A 20558-nucleotide genomic window follows, 5' to 3' on the forward strand; every position below is an offset into this window, starting at 1 on the left:
ATCATCCTCGGACCACGAGGGATCATCTAAGTAAGTAAGTATCAATTCTTTTTTAAAAAAATACTTCTAATCCACCTCTGCACCTTATTGGGGGTGTGAAGGGCAGTTCTCACAAGGTTTCCCTATATCACAGTAAACACTTGACACATGAAATCTGGAGCAACTTTAGAATGTGGTCAAGACATCAAAAGTTATTAATGAGGATGACACTTCTCTCTGATGAGTTATGAGATGACAGAACATTAATTAGGTTTGCCTCTGCCAAATCTGGATCTTTTGGAAAGTGTGCTCCAAATGTTATTTTAAGCCTAAAAAATAAGCAAGACATTAACTGGAACAAACTTCCAGTTTATTTCCTTGAACTAAAGAGAAGAGACTAAAACATGCTAAAATTTTCTACATGACCCAAAACAATTGGAGTAGTTTTTTTTTAAAAAAAAATTGAACATGTCTTATTGTCTAAAATGCCCTAGGGAAAGTGAATGACCTGTGTTTTTTTTTTAAAAAAAGAAACTGCAGAGTTGAAACAGCAACAAATTTATTAGCACAGATAATGATGACTCAAGGGGGGAACTGGAAAGGAACACGAAAACACTCAGGAAGATGCATGTTGCCCACCATTGGTATGACTAAACCTGAAGGTTAGAGCATTTGCTTATTGGGATTACTCTCCCAGGAAAGTGAAATATGAGGTTGACAGGGGTAAAGACTGCTGGTGCATAGCAGGAAAATGTGGCATCCCCTGAAAAAGAGTCTAAATTCTGTGTCCTTGGTGTGCACAATTTGGGCAAAGCTTGGCCAAATATTGGTTCGTTTTTGGTTGGAAAGTCTAGCTGTACAGCTACTTACTGAGGACATTACTTTGCAATTTTCTATGTTTTATTTTCTGAAAGATTTTTAAAAAAAATAAAATAATCTTCTTCCTCTTAGGGAGGTGGAGTATGTGGGTATCTCTTAGTAATTCAAGTTTATTCACTACACATGGTCCAAATGTCAAAACTCATTTATGTTAAACATTGCTTCATACATATTTTAGCTGAATAATTTAAGGAGATTGTATTCTGATGTTAAAAACTCAGAATAACTCGATTATGATGGTGCACCCAAATTTGACAACATGGAGGTGTCATTTGCTGCTGCCTTTTGCTATCTATGGATTTAGACACAGGTTCATTACTGTCACAGTTGTGTAATGGAACAGCAATCAGTTTTCAGCATTAAAAGCAAGTTACAAAAAGAAAACAACTGATATTCTGCACAAAAGCTGGGCTTTTAAAAATCATTTCCAGTTGTTCTGTTCATGAGGTAATTATAAAAGGATGTTGTGCCACAAGATTTTATGCCTCTTCTGTAGAACTGAAAAGGGAGAACAGGACAGATGAGCAAAGGGGAGAAAAACATGAGTAACTAGTCCTTCCAAAAATTTTCTGTGAGTTTTTTTATCAGTTTCTTCTGAAAGTGTCTTATACTAACAATGTGGTCTCTCCACCATTCAAAATGTCATTCAGACAATTTCTGATGATATTAATCAAGTAGTGGCTGGTAACTGTGATGTCAGTGAGCTGTCGGTCATTGGGCAGCACCCTGCATCATCCACTTATCATCATACATGTTTTCCCAACTGCCCCCAGCTTGGTCCCACACTATCCCTAGCATACTCAATGAGAACATGGCTGACTACCCATGTTCTCGGGACAGCCTCTCAACATGCTGCCAAGATGCGTCCAGGATGGAGCCAGGACAGAGCCCCACCAGAAGTAGTTCTGCAGGCTCTGGTGGGCTCCAGACTGGTTGCGTTTTGGCAGCATCCTAGAATGGGGCTTTGTGCCCATGTGATGAGATCCTTAAATAGCCCCTTTCAAATCTGAGCTGAAACCCAGAACACATTCAATACCCCATTGACATTAGAGCCACAAGTCACAACTGTAGTCATGATATGGCCCATTTCCTCCATACTCTTCTGGTGGAGAAACAGTTTCTTCTCTTCTGTTTTTCCCTACACAGTTTTTAGTAGACCTTGAGAAAAAGCCCTTAGTATCATCACATTTTGGTTTTGTTTTCCCCTACATTCCGTTTTTTAAACGCAAAAAACCCAAATTGTTTCCAACAAACTTATTAAGAAGTTAGCAAAGTTGGGGAAGTTCTTTTAAAAACTAATCAATCCAAATTATATACCAGAGTATTTTTGGTATACCAGTCTGAGCAATGCTATACAGCTTTTACAAGCTTCAACAATTCTATTCTGTTTGGTACTGCAGCAGGTTAAAATATTAATGCTTTGCCACAGATTTCACTGCACTGGAGTGCAATAGCAGTAGTCCAAACATACCAGCTCAATTCAATTGTCAAATTATGGTCATTTTTTGTGAATGCATTATTTTGTTTACAATTTGCCTACTTCTACTCAATGAAGAATATGCCTCAGTAGTCTCAGCCAGGTAAGCAGGAGAAGGGAAGGGAAGAGAAAGGAAATGACTATTTTAAAAACCAAAACATCCGTTATTTTGAATGTATATGTTGTTTTTTCCACTCTGCAAAAAAAAAGTAACGCAAATTGAAATGCAGAAAAGTAAATATGCATACCAGCATTTGTAAGATATTGGACGTTTCTCATCACTCCTTCAGTGTAAGCACCAATCTCGTAGTTGTCCATCTCACCAGAAACAATGTGGGCCACTCTTGCTGCACGCCCTCGGATGGCACCAGCTGCACGATCCAAATTGTCAGCATCTTGTTCTCTCAGTGCGATGATGCATTTGTTGACATCCTCAAGGATATGACTCTCTATTGCAAGAACAAGAACACAAGGTTACTTAGATAGTTTAAAGTATAGCTACATTAGCTGGGCAATTCTGGAAGCATTTTCTAGCTTTGTGCATGGAGTACATTTGCACTCCTCTGTCATGTTGGCACAGCATCATCTGTAATTTTCCCAAGCTTTGAGTAGGGGCAATATAAATCCTCCTCGTCTTCTCTGTGAAATTAACAAACCAATTCATATGCAGCCAACCTGATGAGTGCAGGTCAGTCCATCTGTGCAAAAAAAAAAAAAAAGTGGCAGAACTCTGCATTTGAAGACTTATAGATTTCCTTTCTTTTTTTCCCCACCTCTTTCCTTGGTATGTCTTTTGAAATTCAGTTCACAGGCTGTCTTGTGTTTTCTTTATCATCCCCCCTTGTGTTATCATCACAGTCATTGAGCTGGTTTTTGCTAAGAGAAAGTCATTGATTTAAGATCTCCCTATGAGTGTTGTGATAGTGTGTGGAGTCTGAAAACACACTACTCTGTATCAGCCTCATGTGTTTCTTGTCTATTCGGTTAGTTCAAGACAGGTAAGAGCTAACCAAATAGTCATAGTTATTTTTATAAGCATAATGCCATTGACATTGTTTTTAATTACTCAATCATTATTCAATCATCTCTAACTGTTCAAAGTTTCATTTTTCATCAACATACTAAACAAATAATCTTCAACATATACATGGTTCTTGTTTTTAGTCATATCCAATAATTAAAAGTAATAAAATTTTATTGTTCAAAACGGCGAGAAAGACAACATCATGCTAATTGTTATGTATTGCTTAAAACAGATATAATCTCTGGCAAATAGAGGAGAACTAGCTACAGTTATCTCATGCCAAGGTTTGCTGGGGCCAATCACTTAGTATAATGGAACACCATTGCAGTAACGCCTTTGGGTTTATAGCACTCCATATTTATTATCTATTATCATATCTCTTTTTTTTCCATTCAATGATGTGGCTTATACAATGTTCTTTGTTTTTGTTTTAGACTGTTGTAAGGAAGATCAAGCTGAGTCAATGACTGTCCAAAGTCACAGCTTTGAGGAAAAGATGGAGTATATGATGTAATACAATGGTTGAATGGAATGGAAATGGAATATTCCTGATGTCTTAGGTCCAATACTCTAATTCACCAGTTCTCAAAGTGATCCATGGAGCCCTTGGGGCTCTGCAAAGCATACTGAGGGGCTCAACTGTTTCCTCCTCCATCTCCTCCTCCCTTTCCAAGCTTTCTTTCATCTTTCCTGCTCCCCATCTCCTTCACCACCAAAACCCCTTTTTCCTCACCTTTCTCACCACCCAGATCTCCCCCCCCCTTTTTATCTTGTTTGATTCCAAAACCCTATATCCCACCATTCAGGGGGTGTTTTAATTGTGTTTTTCCAGCATGGCAGGTTGGACTGGATGGCCCTCGAGATCTTCCATTGAAATACTGTTATGAACATGTTACTTAAAATTCTTCTACATTTTAAATATTATATTGTTCTTTTTTTCTTTCCTTATTTATTTATTTATTATTCAAACTTATATGCCGCCACTCCCCTGGGGCTCGGAGTGGCTTACAAGAACAGGCTAAAATCTAACACAATTTAAAAACAATTTAAAACAATTTAAAAACAGCAATAACAAAGATCAAATGCCTTGCAAATAAGAGATGTGCAGTGTGCATCGTTCATTTTTTTTAAAAAAATAGTTCATGCAAGCACTCTCCATTCATCTGCCACTAGGCGAGCCTGTCTGTCAAATTTTAAACCACAATGTGTCAAAACATTTGCCCATGCCTGATATATTGTATTATATCATATTATATCATAATATCTCACAAGAACCTTTTGCTTCAAAAAGAGCTCAGTGGCTGAAAAATTTTGAGAACTTCTGCTCTAACCCTTATGTCACACTGACTCCCAAGGATTATATATGTTCCACCATCCATTACCTTGCCAAGATATTACTGCTAACCTAACTCTGTCTTTTCTTCTAAACCCATGCCAAATCCAAAGCATGGGCTGAGCTTTGGCTTGTTAAAAAACAAGTGCAGTAATAATGATGTGTGTTGCCAGAGGCGGCCCTAGGTAATTTTCAACAGTAAGCAAACAGTATTCCTCCCCCCCGCCCCCCAAACCAATCACTGATATATATTTTCTGTTCGTCGTGGGAGTTCTGTGTGCCATATTTGGTTCAATTCTATCATTGGTGAAGTTCAGAATGCTCTTTGATTGTAGGTGAACTATACATCCAGTAACTACAACTTGCATATGTCAAGGTCTATTTCCCCCCAAGAGCGTCTCAAGAGCACCCCTGGGCAAAATCAACTATACTGCAAATGCTTACTTTGCGTAATGGGTTGAGTCGCCCCTGTGTGTTGCTGAATAACATGCGTGGCTGATGACAAAAAATAGAAAGGGAAGAAGTGTTTTCTGAAACTGGTTCTTCTTATTAAAGAAATTGTCAGAACTAAGGGAGCTGTTTGGCTTATTTTAGAAACACTGATAATCACTGTTGTGATTACGAGATGTACATCACTACCTCCTCTGAGAGTTAAAACTATCCTCCCTGAGCTGGGGAAAACAATAGGAAAGATAGGATGAGATGATAACAAGATACTCCACAAAGTAGGTGTGTAATTAAAGAAAGGGTAAAGCTGACTGTGGTAATATTTAGTATCTATAATAGGAGCTCTACAGAACGTCACACACATTTCTTTGATTCTCACAATAAAAACAAGATCATCCCAGGTTGGAGGAAACTCTGGTCTATTCCAGCCCCACAGATTTGCTCAGTACTTAGAGCCAGGTAACTGTTTATCTCCCCCTGCACCTGCTTCCCTTTAACCCCCTTTCCCTTCCTGCTTGAGCCGTGTTGCGTGTGCAAGTGCGATACACCTCCCACAGCTGACCCAAGAAGTACACTCACACGAGGTTTGGGATGAACAATGGCCACAACTCATTTATTGATAACAGGAACAAGGGTTGGCAGCCAAGCATGGGTACTGGATCATGATCGGGCAGTCCAATACTGCCCGATCCCTCACACTCACCAGGGTGCCACTGGCACAATATCAGGCAAATGCAACCCGGCACCCCTGGGACCACCGGGCGTCCCCCCCTAACCACTGGGGGGGATACCAAACCGGATCCAGGGCCCATGCCCCACGCCAACAAGGAGTTGTGACAAGGAGCATAACACAAACAAGTAACTGTTAACAAGCAACCATGACAAGGTAAACACAACCCAGGTTAACATTCAATAAAATTGAACTACATGCAGGGTGGGTGGAATGGATCAGCTATTGCAGGCTGAGTGCCTGCTGGGAAGCCCAGGGCAGCCTTATGAAGGCTGCCCATGAGGAGGGAGAGGCCAGCTCAGGCCTCACCTGCGGTGGGTGTGGTCACTCGGCCATTGGCCCCTTGATCCGCCGGCGGGAAGCCTTCCCGCCATCAGAGGGGGCTTCTGGGAGGAAAAAGCCCCCCTTAGGCAAGAATGGCGGTGGGGAACGCCCTGCGCCGCAACTTCTTTGGCCCGGTAAGTCTGGCCATGCCTTTTTCCAATGTTGCATCACTCTGCGGACTTGAGAAAAGGCAGGGGACTTGAGAAAAAAGAAAAGGCATTCACAAATTTTGCTAGATCTAGTGCTTCATAATTAATGTTCAAACAGAAAACATACAACTTTCGGGGTTAATCTGCTTTTTTTGCAGGGTCCCTCACAACAGTGGAAGAGACCATAGGGAATTTACAAAATTTACATGCAAAAAAAATCATATTCAAGATGGAAATTACTTGAGATTGAAATAAAATGGAATGTAAGAGAAATGAGGGATTTTCCCAACCCTCTTGTAGACAATGAATTTGTTAGATGCCTGTGAGAAGCAGCATTGAGTATACTTTTTTTTTAAAAAAAAACTCTTTTACCTATTTTATGTCTTTTAACACACAGTTGAGACTATCGGGTGATTCACTGAAAGTACAGGCTTATAACTTTCCCCATTTCCTTGCCCTTAGATTTTGAAACAATACCAAAACTCACAGCAACCCAATCCCAACTTTGTGCTTCAATATAAAAACCCGAATAGCATAAATCACTACTTTTTATTCATCAAGTCCTCAAAAGGTGGTGGTGTAGAAGGGTTGTTATAATCAATTTTAGCAGTACTTTGGCCAAGCATGGTGGGTTCCTTTAAGCAGCTAAAGCAGACTGTAAACTACTACATGCATCTGGCACCCATATGGGAAAAGAGCACAACATGGTAGCAGAACTATTCATTTCAAGGTCGTAGTAAGAACTGCCTGAGAAGTACAGAAAAAAGTTTTGTTTGACTCTTGATGGTGGTGTTGTAACTTTTGCATCAATAGCTAGAGGGCCTCAGTCAATTCAGTACCTTTTTATGATAAACTAATTTTACTTTGAAACAAATAAATGAACACTTGAATTTTAGGTCTATCGCCTTTTGCTTGATTAGCATTATATGACTGCAGACATCTCTGCAATGGTTTTACTCCTTGTGCAATGTGAATAACAGAGTGAACATCACATCAGATTATGCATTGCTAAGTGCTCTCCATTTCAGAGCTGCCAATAAAATATTGTCAGAGGATAATAGCCATCTGCTGCTCCTACATAATTGCTCAGGTGAAGACACTTATTTTGGGAAAATATTCCATTGCAACTGCTTTATATGTGCTGTATTCAGCCCTGACATAAACCTGATGTCTGTATGCATGGTAGTGAAATTTGTCCTTTGTGTCTTTGTTGGGACTTTATCACTACATGAACCTGCTACTTCATGATAGCCACATTATCACTTATTGTGAATATACATCACACTGAGCATCCTTGATATCGCAACTCTCCTCATTACTATCGTTTGACCAATTCATTATCTAATTGGCCAATTCATGGTCCCACAATCACTTTCCTGTACTGTTGTTGTTCCCTATTCTTTTAATTTTAATTTTTTTGGTACAAATAGGTAATTTAAGTATTTAAACACAAAAAGGGAAACATAAATATGTATCTATGCCAAAATATCTATCTATGCATCAACCTATGTATGTATGTATTTTCCAGGATGGCTCTCACACCCAGGGAATTGTGTCAATCCCATCGACAAAGGATCTGGACTAAGCTTAACATACAAATCCTACATGACTAACTGAAAAAGACTGGTAGGGTTTTTTTGGGGGGTGGGGTGGGGATGGGGGTGGAGGTGTTACAGAGGATGATGAGCTGTATGAATCCCAGTCGTAATGCATTTGAACCAAAGCTAGAACATACACATCATGACCAACTGAAAATACTGAATGGGGAGGGTCCGGGGGGTGGACAGAGGATTATGGAAATTGTAGTCCACTCATATCCAGAGAACTCTGTGAATATCACTGATGATGGACACACATTGCCATCATGATCAAACTTAAAATACTGGTGGTGTTTGGGAAGATTGACAGATGATGACCGGAATTGTAGTCCACCCACATCAGGTCTGATTGTAATGAGAATTACACCCTGCCAGATCCGGGGATAATGAGAGTTACAGTTGGCCAGACCTGGACCTCATTAGAATTGCAGCTTGACCAGGTATTGGACTGATGGCAGTTGCACTTCCTCCCCTGTATGGTTTTATAAATTGTCCCATCATTTGATTAAGCATTTTCTAATAAGAGCATTTAGAAAATCCAAAACAAACAATAACTATTTCTAATAAATAGCATTATAAAATAACTAACCCAGTCGACACCAGGTATCTAAACCAGTATATATAATAAAAGTGAAAATATGTATCTAAGTATTTATTGGTTTCTGTGTAGGTGTGTCTGTGTGGCTCTCTCTATGTCTTTCTGGGCATGTTCATTATGCATCATCCATGTCGGTCTGTGCATTATCTCTTCATGTGTGTATCATCTCTGTCTGTGTATTTATCTGTGTATCCATGTAGGTGTGTATCTGTGTAGGTATGTATATCTGTATAAGTTATGTATTTCTATGTAGGTTGTCTATATGGATCTGTAGATGTATTAACACATATATTTATTTAAATATGTGAAAGTATCTGAAAATATCCAAGTATCTGAAAGTTAATATAGTAACTTAGATAGCTTTAGAAAGCTAAGTAAAGTAATTAAAATAAGAAAGAGTCTTAGTAAACACCTAAGTAAGTAAACCAGCATCCCAGTATCCTGTCTAATTGCCTTGCCGCTCACTCTCAGTTTTAGCTTTTGGCTTAGTTTGGCTTCTAGTACTGAATCTTCATGAGTTTCCTTGATTTTCCTGTATTTTCTTGATTTTTTTTTAGTTAATGGGATTGGGAGTTGGAAAGTGCAGGAGGGTGAGTGCACGACGTTTGGAGACTCGTGGGTGGATGTACTTTTCATTTAGGATGACTTTGAGACACACTTTAGCCTTTACTAAAGGTTCTTTTCTTATCTTTCCTCCCTCTTCTATTTCAGAAAGTACTTTTAAAATATTATTGTTATTAATAAGAATTCCAGCAAACAACAAAGTCTCATTCTCAGAAAACTACCTACTTACCTACCTACCTACCTAAACTTACCACCAATATCAAATAATTTCTTTCCTTTGCAATCTCACAAGTTTTCTCTATTGTTATATTTCTCTCTGTGCTCTAATTTAGCTGTTGTTGCTTGATGCTGATGCTGATGATGATGATACAATTGCCAAGCCAACAGAACCCATCATCTCTTTCTAATACTTACTTCAATCAGGACATAAAAGATTATTATTATTATTATTATTATTATTATTATTATTATTATTTGTATTAATATGAATTGTACCTTCAGGAGTAACTTTTAATTAAAAAATCACAAAAACTGCCTGTTCATGTATCACGATACCAGGGCTCTGCAGAGGTGAACCAAAACAAACACCCAGCTTGTGCCAAACTATTTAATTAAAGCCACACTTACTGTCTGACTGTTTTCATAGTCCAAATATAAAACATAAAGATAGCACTCAGCCATAGAATATAAAGCAAAGACTGGTAGCAAACGTCGATGCAAGTTCAGGAGAATGCAATAGTCAAAAAGTTCAGTCCAGTAGTCAAAACGCCAAGACTTCAATGATTAAAGTCCAAGGATCAAAAGTCTATACCATAGTCAGTAGCCAGTCCAGATATTCAAGGTTCCAAGAGTTCAGGAGACAGGTCAGGATACCGAAAATCCACAAACCTGGGGAAGGAACCAGCAGCATCCACAACCAAATAAGACAAATACTTTTCTCCTGAAAAGCATCTCTGGGCTAGCTCCTTATATTCAGTTAACCCCAGTTGCATCCTATATTTTGCATGCCTCCACCCTTAATTGCTTTTGCCTATAAATTCTTACTTATAGATTACTCTGCCCTTTAGAATTGGCAAGGGTTAGGACTGACATTAGCGCCTTCCATCACCAACTGCTAGGCCTGACACCACCAACTATCACCAACTGCAGATCATGATACATGACAGCATACAAGCAATCAGCCAGCTGCATCCAGCTGCATCCAGCAGCTCCAGTCCCCATCTTCTCCAGTTGTCAACCACCTGCCTGCCTGCCTGCCTGGGCTGAAGTCATCCTTTTGTGAGAACAAAAAATGCAAAAGCTTTGGAAGAAGTTGTTTTTTATTAGTAAAAAAAAGTGTAATAGTGAGCTGTGTGATGTGGAAGTGCACCCGGACTATGCCTGTTCTCACCGCCTATTGTTTTGTTATTGCTATTTTTTAAAGTTAATTGTATTGTTTTAATCTGCTTCTGTAAACCACTCCGAGCCAAATTGGGAGTAGCGGTATACAAGTTAAACAAACAAACAAACAAACAAACAAATAAATATTTGGCATTTGGCAGGAAGAAATGGTGCCCTCCTCCTGCTCCTGGTGAAGTTACAGGGTGGGGCCAGCAGGGGATACTTTTTTGGGAATGTTTTAGGGAGATTCTATTCCTAGAAAGAAAAGAAATTCCTAATGATTGGGGGATGACCCAAACGTTATGAAACTTGGTGGGCCAACAGTGGTAGATGTGTCCCCCAAGTGTGGCAATTTTCATCCTGATACCCCTAAAATGACAGGAAGGGGAGCCTGAGAAGCCCTCCCCCATTGCCGCCAATTGACTGCATCTAGCCGCATTTTCCGGTTAAGGACCAAAAACAGTCATTCGGACGGCTGCCCATTTTCAGGAGACACACAAAAATAGATCCACAAGTCCCCTGAAATTTGGATAGCAGAAACAGATTGAGGTTCAGTCGAAATGCACAAGCCTAATGTCTATTGCTAAACATGAAGGGGAAATTGCTGGGAAAAAGTTAAGGCTACTGTTACTTAATATATAGTTTGAGATTCAAGATGTAAACAAGAGATATCTTAAGGAAATAAGAGACCAGCTGGCTCATCAGTCTATTCTTTTCTCAAGTCTTCTGTCATCTAATCAAAGTTGAGCAAATTCTGCATTATTGCCTGGGAGGACATTCCTTCCTTTTAATTTCCTCAGTCTGAGAAACAGATTAACATCTGTTCTGATTTTTTGTCTTGTGTTAATTTTTGTTTTGCTGCTTCTCTTAATTATCTTTATTAAGGCTGAACATAATGATTCTGAGTTGCCATTATCAATTTTTATTTCATTGCCTCTCTTGTAGGTTATAAGTCAATTTGGTTTATGCAACAAGAGCAGTTAAAGATGAAAAATATCTATTCATTAATTAATCTAGATAGAGACAGTCAATAAAAGTAAATGGGCAAAACTCCATTCTAATCCATTATGAATCAACTACAATGTAAACAGCAAACATATGTATATGATTCCAACCGAAAACCTGATAGGACTCATACATTCTATCGACTCAGTTCAGACTAAGGGCCCATCTACATGGGCACCTAAATCCAGAGCCAGTCTGAAGATCATTAAGGTTTATATGCTTTGCTTCTGCACCATAGCAGGCACAGAGTCACAATCATCCAGTCAGGTTGATCCTGGTATAGCACTGCTGAATAGGCACCTAGGTCATGTGAGCACATTTGCTGATATCAGGTATGTAGCAATGGCCAGGAGTTCTCTGGAGCTTTGTGGCTCCTGTCATGGTGACAAACATCCCAGGTAAGTGCCATCCCTTTCCCCCTGTGCTGCAGAACCCAGGGGAAATGAGACAGTGGCACTGCTTCATCTGAACAGCTGGTCTAGTTCAAATTGTACAGGCTCAGCTGTTAACAACAATCCCAAAGTGCAGGATTCTCCAGAGCTTCAGAATATTCCCTGACTTTTGCTAATGCAAGGTAGAATTTGGACCAGAAGTCCCTGAATGTCATGAGGATGTTCAGGAGCAAGGTCTGGCTCAATTTGTGCCCTGCATAGGTATGCCCTGACTCATGTGTTTGTCATCCATATATTCATACTCCTACCATGATAGAATAAGTTAAACAGCTTTTTCATTGGCACTTAATGCAACATAGCTGGCACCACTTAAACGTCCTGGAATCCTCTGCATCCTCTTACTCATATCACCAAAATTTTACCATGGCAGTTCCTGCCACTGTCAACAGTTCAATGACTTCACTGGGAGATGTGGTGTATGGAATACCTGTGCCTTTTTGATTAGGAAAATCACATTCTCAAGAACCTGAATTCTACATATCATGGCTTTTAGAAAAATGTTATGGGGCATTGAGCAGCAGGGCAAGAGAAAGGACTATATGCTGACCATCCCTTGAGGAGAGGAGGATAAAAAATTATAATTGTTGTTGACCTATGAAAATTGTCTAAAACTGAGTGGGAAGGACTTTCTTGAGATCAGACTAACAGACATATAACTAACAGATTTCTGTGAGTCCCTTTCTTGCATTGATCCAATGATTAAAAACAATCCCATTCAAGCTTTCCCTATGCATTAGTATAAAGAACATGAGCTGAAGTGTCAAGAAGATCTTCATAGACTGGCAATTTTGGCTCAAAGACAAAAAAAAAGGGACTAAACCAGCTTTCCACAATATAGTGTTTTCCAAGTATATGAGCCACAATATCTTTTTTATTCAACATGGATAACAAAGCAAAATAAGAGTAACTTGAAAAAAGAAAACACACATTCAGGCGTAGGTACGGTAGTAAACAAAAAAGAACTAAAGTCATAAATTCCACTTGAGACATTTATCTTGCTTATTTAGACAGTGGAAGTTTGAGCTTGTTATCATTTACATACAGATTGCCAATGCAGAATAACCCTCCTGTTTCTATACTCTCCACGGGGAAGGGGGCATGCAGGGATGTGAACTAGCAACACTTAAATCCATGTCAGCAAATTCCTTACCCTCTGTTCATCCCAGACTGAAACTCCAGGCTACAGTACAAAGCTCAGTAGGGGGCAAGAACTCCTGGACCCATTATCATTTGTTTAGCGTATCCTAGGGATCCTTCGCTTACCACGCAGCAATTAGACACTATCATTTTGTTGCTATTGAGTTGCATTTTAGAACAATCAGGGTAACTTCATTAATGCCCTGTGCATTTGCTATTAAGCTTATCAGTGGGAGTTTAGAAAAAGTATGGCTTCAACAATAATTGGCTTATGTGCAATATATCTTTTGTTCCTCTATTATAGAGAGACAAAATAACATATATCCAGTTGCTTTGTTTCACATCTGCTTTAAAGAACTGAACTGCACCTTTTTTGAGGGAAATAGGGAAGAGAGAAATCCGTGTGGTAGAGCCCACTGTTCTTTTCAATTCAATTTTATCCATGTTTTTAATTCAACCAGAAAAAAAAATGTAGTATGTGTGCACGTGCACTTGCACACATTCAAGTCACCTATTGATATATGGCAACCCCATGGATTTCATTGGGTTTTCTTAGGCAAGGAATACTCAGAAATACAGCCTATTCCTAGGCAGTCTCCAGTGCAAATACTAACAATCACTGACCTTCTTGACCTTCTAAATAAGATGAGATCCGATACCTTTAGGTACACCTTCTCAAAGACTTAAGAAGTGATAGCAATAGTTTGTTTGCTGCTTCTCTTTTTGTCAGAAAATGCTGAGGGATTACAATTCTCAACAGCTCTAACCAGCAGAACCCACGATCAAGGATCATGGCAGTTTCAGCCCCAATGCACTCTGGATAAAGAACAGGTTTCCAATTTCTGCTTTAAAAGCAAAATTCTGGGACTTCAACAAATACGGTGATAAGAACTGAGCCAGAAGACATAATAGCCACTGGGAGTGCCCATAAGTAGCTAAAGCGCAAGTCCTATTTAAACCACATAGCATGGCAAAATTATGTCCGTAGAATGTGAAGCGTACTCTAGAAAATTGAAAGCAGAGATGGGGAGGGCTGTTAGAACAAACAAACAAACAAACAAACAAACAAACAAAAAACACCTCAAGGACATGGCTGGGCAGAAGGTGTCAAGTGACACTCTGGGGAAGGTAGTTGATTACCTACAATAATTGCCGCTTTCCTTCTTTCCATCACCTGTGGTCAATTGTCTCATCTTCAAGAAAATAGCATGAAAAGAACTGTAATTGTTTGCACTTCAGGATTTTTATTCTTTTACTCTTGATATCATGTAGAGGTTTTGAGAAAATTTCACAAAAAGTTGCGACCCCATCCCCTCCAAAAAAAAAAAAACAACTCTTTACAGAGTTATGCAAAATTCTTGTGGCTTCACATGACATGGAGGTGGAAAATATTATTAATTCTTGTATTATAAAGATGAAATGAGCAACAATGTACATTACTAATTACATGAACAATTTGGAAGCTTTTTGAATCAAATTTTCAATGAGTCCATGAATTAAGGCAGGAGAATGTCCTTTGCAAATTTTTAGATGGCCATTGATGGGGAGGCCAAGATGGCAACCAACTAGCAGTTCCCAAACTAAACTCCTGAATGGAGAGCAGCACACACCAGATAACCCGAGACCCACACTTCAAAATACTATTCAGGGAAAAGAAAAGAATCCTGACCAACCCCATCAATGAAACAGGAACCCAGCAGAGTAACAGATGATAATTTACTCATTACTTCCAAACACAGAGACAAATTGAAACGCTGACAACTTTTAGAGGAATAGACACAAGAAAAAAAGAGGCAACCCCTTCTATGAAAATGAGCTGCAAACAACCATAGCCTAAAGCTGTCCTATTTTCCTGTATTTTTCTGCAATTCCAAGTTGGTAAAGACAACATGTTGTGATGTGGCATATTCAATAAAAAGCATAGTGTAAAAAATAATTCATCTGGGCAAAGACTGCACATGTTTCTGGGGTGTTTGAAAAGGCTGTGATTGTTGATGAAAAAGAGGAAAATGTTGCTAAAGAAAGTTCCTACCTTTTTTACTTTTCGTACTAAGCTCAATTTATTGTTCATTTTTACACTTTTGTATCCACTAGACTTCAAAGCAGAAGCTCTGATTCCCAAGATAGGAACTCAGTAACTGAATCAATCACATTATGGATTAATTTTTTTAAACTGCTTAATGAAAAAGCATAGTAAATTATCTTTATTTTTTTAAGTAAAGTGACTGACTTCAGTTGGAATTTCAGCACAATTGTCCAGGATTGAGTTATTAAGTAATTAATTTATTAAATGAGCCACAGAGCTAAAGAGCCAACGAGTATTACATTACCCAACTGATGCCTTACCAAAAGTGTTTATTTTTGCAAAACTATTTTTTAACTTAGGGTGCAGTTTGGAACTACTTAAACTGTCATGACTTAATGCTATGGAAGCTTGGGAGTTATAGTTTTGTGAGGCACCATCATTCTTTGGCAGAGAATGATAAAGATCTTTTAAAACTACAATTCTTGTGATTTTATAGCATTGGGCCATGGCAGTTGAAGTTGGTGTCAAACTGCATTAATTTGATACTGTAGATGGAGCCTTAGTTTAGCCTCACAGGGTTGGGGAACTCTAAATTCTAGGTCACAAGTAGTAAATGCAGTTTGAAAAATGTGACAATTTTCTTTGCATTTATATCGTCCTCTGTTTTGTATCAAACAGAAAATGCAGAGTCTTTGTGCATCTTATAAAATTGAAAGTGGAAACCGTTAACCCTAATATTTTTAATGGGATCCATGTGAGATTCTGAAAACTAAATAAAATGGGATAACATGAGATTATGATGGATGGAGAATAGAAAGAGAAAGGGGTTTTTTTGTTGTTTTTTTTTTGTGGGAAGCATGGTAAGAAACAGGGCTGCCAAAATTCCTTTTTAAAGACCAATATAGAAGTAAAGAAAATGGTAAAAGAACAGAAATATTTTTAAAAGCAGATAATATAGTGTATATCACTAAAAATAAGTAGCTATTTAACTAGCCACTACAGCATACAACAAAATTAAATAAAAGTCAAACACACTAACCATAGATGAATACCTTCATTAACACATACATACTAACCTACAAACACACAACTACGACAATTATTCAAACGAAATACTTTCTGTTTTCTGATAATTGAATGTACATAAACTTGGTTACATCCACAAACTTATTGGAAATATGTGAAATTGTCAGCAAGCTATGTGTATAAGGTTTATCTGAAGCATAAATGAATTTGTGTTTACACTTGGATACCACCTGTGAAATATTTTGTGTACTTATATGCAAATATATGCAGCCCACAAACTTTGGTGGGGATGGACTTTAATTCTAAAAAAATTCTGATCCCAAGCATTTTGGATAATGGATACTCAACCTGTAAGGCATTTAGTGTAATAAAAAAGTGTAATAATATTAACATACATTTAAATCAGCTTAAAATCAGCCTCATTGTTCTAAAGTTCTTCTTTAACAAAAATGCTGTTGAATTGCATTTTACCACATTAATTATTCATTTGATGTGTTGAACTCTTTCTAATAACTTTTCCATCTCTTTTGATCCTTGGGCCATGGCAGCTGCCGTCCTTGACAGGGCTGAAAGCCAGGATTACTTCTTTTCATGGAAAAAAACCCTGCCTGGATGCTATAAGTTAAAATACCTAAGAAGGTAATGTTGACTGATGACAAACTGGACTATTTAATGGCATTAATGAATGAAACAACCTCTCCTATCAAAAGTTTAGCACCTGAATTTGTAGAGATTAAAGCAACTCTGTCAGAAATTAAACAGCATGCAGATAATAATGAATCAAGAATTGAGCAGTTAGAAAAAGAGACAATGACTTTGAGATCTAGATTGATTGATTCCACCACTGCAGAAATATTCATCTGAAGGGCTTAAGCCAGTTTGTGCTAGAACTGTGTGCTAATTTCAGCATAAGACTCACAGAAAATGATATTGAGAGAACCCCATAAATCCCCCTCCTTCAAGAACCCTCAGGTTGCATCCCCCAGGGATACAATTGTAGCTTTTGGCAGGGAGAAGACTCGAGATTTTGTCTTCAAAAAGTTAAAGACTATCTGGAACTTACATTACAAGGATTACAAAATATTCATTTACCCTGACTTGGCAAAGGAAATGAGGAAAGACTTTACAACCAATAACCAGATGACTAAACAAGGCTGGAATTAGATTTATGTGGAGTTTGCTTACCACAATACTATTTTATAAAGACGGAAAAAAACATACAGTTAAAACTTTGGGAGAAGGCACTGAACTGCTCAAACAGTTAGATCTGTACCAAGACATGGCCAGCGACATGACATTTGGCAGAGGGCCAGATGATGGACAAGAGGAGCCAAAGGACACCCCACAAGAGGAAAGAGGAGGAGGAGAGCTAGGGAGTTAAAAAAAGACATAAAGCTGGGAAGAAAGATCACCAACAACAATGCATCGCAACTATAAGCACAGTTAATCTGCCATAATTAACTTTTAAGTCTAAAGGGGCAGATCTATGCCCCCCAGTAACTGGTGTTCAAAGTGAAGATTGTGAATAATTATAAGGATTCCAATTGAGGGGTGGCTGGGTCTGTATTCACAGTACTGTTTGTGCCTCTGGACTTAGTATTTTGTAGCAAGTTTTACCAGGCACATTGGCTATATTTTGGCATTATTTGCTTAGCTTGTGTGTCTAAGCTTTGTATTCACCTTATAAGTATGCAGGGGGAGGCGATTGCCTTTGGGACATTGGAAGTTATACTGAAAATATATGAGACATTTATCTGACATTTTCATTTTTAACCAAGCAAAAATGATCCAAATATAGAAAATACCTTAGTATTTTACTGGGAGGATTTCTTGACTGACTTAAGAATGAAGTAGAATTTACAAATAAAAGTTTGCAAACTCTGGGTTTTGACATTCTGACATAACGTGTACTACATATACTGCTTTAAGCTATTTTAATTGTTCATATTGATTTAAAATTATAATATAATTTTATGTTTTAATGTATGTATTTTAATATAATACAGCATAATTATTTATGCTGTTCAAAGCTGTCTTAAGTATTGTAAATGGCTTACTACTTTTTTGGCATTTTTGCCTCTCCCTGATATCGATTGGTACAAGGTGAGGTAAATATTTTATAAAACTTTGGTAATCCAAGTGGTAAAATATTAGGAATTAAAATATAATACTGATGTTTGAGACAGAAATTTTTACATATATCCAAAGGAGTTTTATTAGTGCTACCCCACAGCCACTTCCATTGCAGTCAAAGTCTGTTTAAAGACATTTTCCCTTGTTGTTCTTGTGAAAATGTGAGAAGAGTCAACATATTGTGGCAACACTTCCATGACAGTCTCAACAAACTGTTAGAGGAAGCACATGGGTTGAAACATTTGCATGGATCTTGTCAGATGTGTAAGCAACAATCATGATCATAGTATATACTACATCTTCTTCTTGCATCTAGGCATTGTAAGAGCAGATTAAGAAGGATATGTGATGACAGAGTGAGGCTAACATATGCATCTCCATACAATGTCATTCACATGGGTTGCAGAGGACACATCCAGACAATGACACAAGGAATTATGTAATATGGTTACCTGGCAATAAGACAAACATGGTATGGTTTATTCAATTTTTTTCCCTTTTCTGTGATTTGTGATATTGGGGTAACTCATCAAATTAGCAGGTTTCTCACAAATTTACTACTCATTAAAGTACGCTATATTAGGTATCATGGACTATTAGATCTACATAGGCCAAATAATATGTCCTTGCCTCAAGCCCAGTCGTGCTCAAATATATAATACTTCTTTCTTTCCTATATATATATTCACAATTTCAACCTCAATTCTATTGCACTTTCCTGAAAAGTGTTTGAAATTGCCTGAAAGTTCTTGGATTATCCAAGAACTTTCAGTCAATTTCAAACACTTTTCAGGAAAGTGCAATAGAATTGAGGTTGAAATTGTGAAGTTTTGTGATGGGCCATCTAAATCAGATTGTCACCTAAGTCAACTGATCATTCTTGCCATGGATAGATAACATCCTTATTTGTACCAGCATCCAGAAAAGGTAGTAGTATAATATTAAGGCCTGCAATGACTAACTACCTTCTTGCTGCTTTGTGATTAAAACCTGTTAATGAGATCTGAAAAGCAAGCTGTAATAAGAATCAACAACTTTGGGACTATATCAACAGAATATTCCTATAAAAGACTCAGTCTAATAATGCTCAAAGTGTGGCAGACTGAGGAGTCTGTTCCACCTGCCATGCTCTACTCCATGGGAAGGAGAGAGATGGTATATTTGGAGAGTGTCAGATATGCTATGGGAAAGCATGATTCTGGACACTTTGGGGCTTCTTTCTCAAGGGAAGGGGAAGAAGTGCGCTTGGATTTTGTGCAGGGAGTCAGGTTCTGCTGTATGGAAAACACAGATCTGGTCCTTGGCATTGTTCTTAGGGAAAGAAGTTTTGGCATCTCAGCATTTTAAAGTTTTGGCATTATGGAAGTTATGGAACTATGCGTTGGCCGGCTGCAGGGAAGCAGGGTCTGGCCTAACAGGTGCTTCTCCAAGGACGGAGAAAATGATATGGTAATACTTGAATGCCTGAGGATGAATGCATGTACATGTGTATGAATGTTGAGTGAAAATGTAATTCCTCTTTGTTTGTTTGTTAACCAATGTAATTGTAAATCCAATGTAGTTGTATAGAATCTGTATGTCTTTATGTCCAATGTCATTCTTTGTCTAAATGTGTTCTATAATCTGAAGTGGAAGGCAAAAGGAAGAGGGGCCGACCAAGGACAAGATGGATGGATGGCATCCTTGAAGTGACTGGACTGACCTTGAAGGAGCTGGGGGTGGTGACGGCCGACAGGGAGCTCTGGTGTGGACTGGTCCATGAGGTCACGAAGAGTCGGAGACAACTGAATGAATGAACAACAACAACAATCTGATATACCTTCTCACACTGGAAATTGCGATAAAAAGAACCAATGATTAAATGTCATCGAAAAGTCATTCGTGACACATGCAGTAACCATAATCACAGTGAAAATGTAAGGTTAATTCCCCCAGAGTGTTACACATTAACATTAATATAGAACTAAACTGTATTGTTGAATAAAAGGAAAACAAACAAGAACCTATTTATTTATTTATTTATTTATTTATTTATTTAATTGTGTCAGGCAACGAACAGTTGTATTACATCTTTGACAGAACAAACAAACAAACATACAAAAGACACAGAGTTTGACAGTTTAGTGGTTGATTAAATGTCCTTTGACCAGTATCTGTCCACTTGGGGTGCTTCTGGTGTTGCCGCAAGAAGGTCCTCCATTGTGCATGTAGCAGGGCTCTGGTTGTATTGCAGCAGGTGATCTGTAGTTTGCTCTTTTCCACACTCGTATGTTGTGGATTCAACTTTGTAGCCCCAT

At 38.3% G+C, this 20558-nt stretch overlaps 1 protein-coding gene across 1 annotated transcript in view; it reads right to left on the reverse strand.

The window, feature by feature from the left end:
• Window positions 1-20558, reverse strand: part of CTNNA3 (catenin alpha 3) — a 1221152-nt gene that overhangs the window by 251810 nt on the left and 948784 nt on the right. The window contains exon 12 of the mRNA XM_060768919.2: window positions 2584-2784. Within this exon, the coding sequence (XP_060624902.2) occupies window positions 2584-2784 (201 nt within the window). The remainder of the gene's footprint in view (window positions 1-2583; window positions 2785-20558) is intronic.

Source organism: Anolis sagrei, chromosome 3 (assembly GCF_037176765.1).
Source record: "Anolis sagrei isolate rAnoSag1 chromosome 3, rAnoSag1.mat, whole genome shotgun sequence".
Taxonomy (NCBI): Eukaryota; Metazoa; Chordata; class Lepidosauria; order Squamata; family Dactyloidae; genus Anolis; species Anolis sagrei.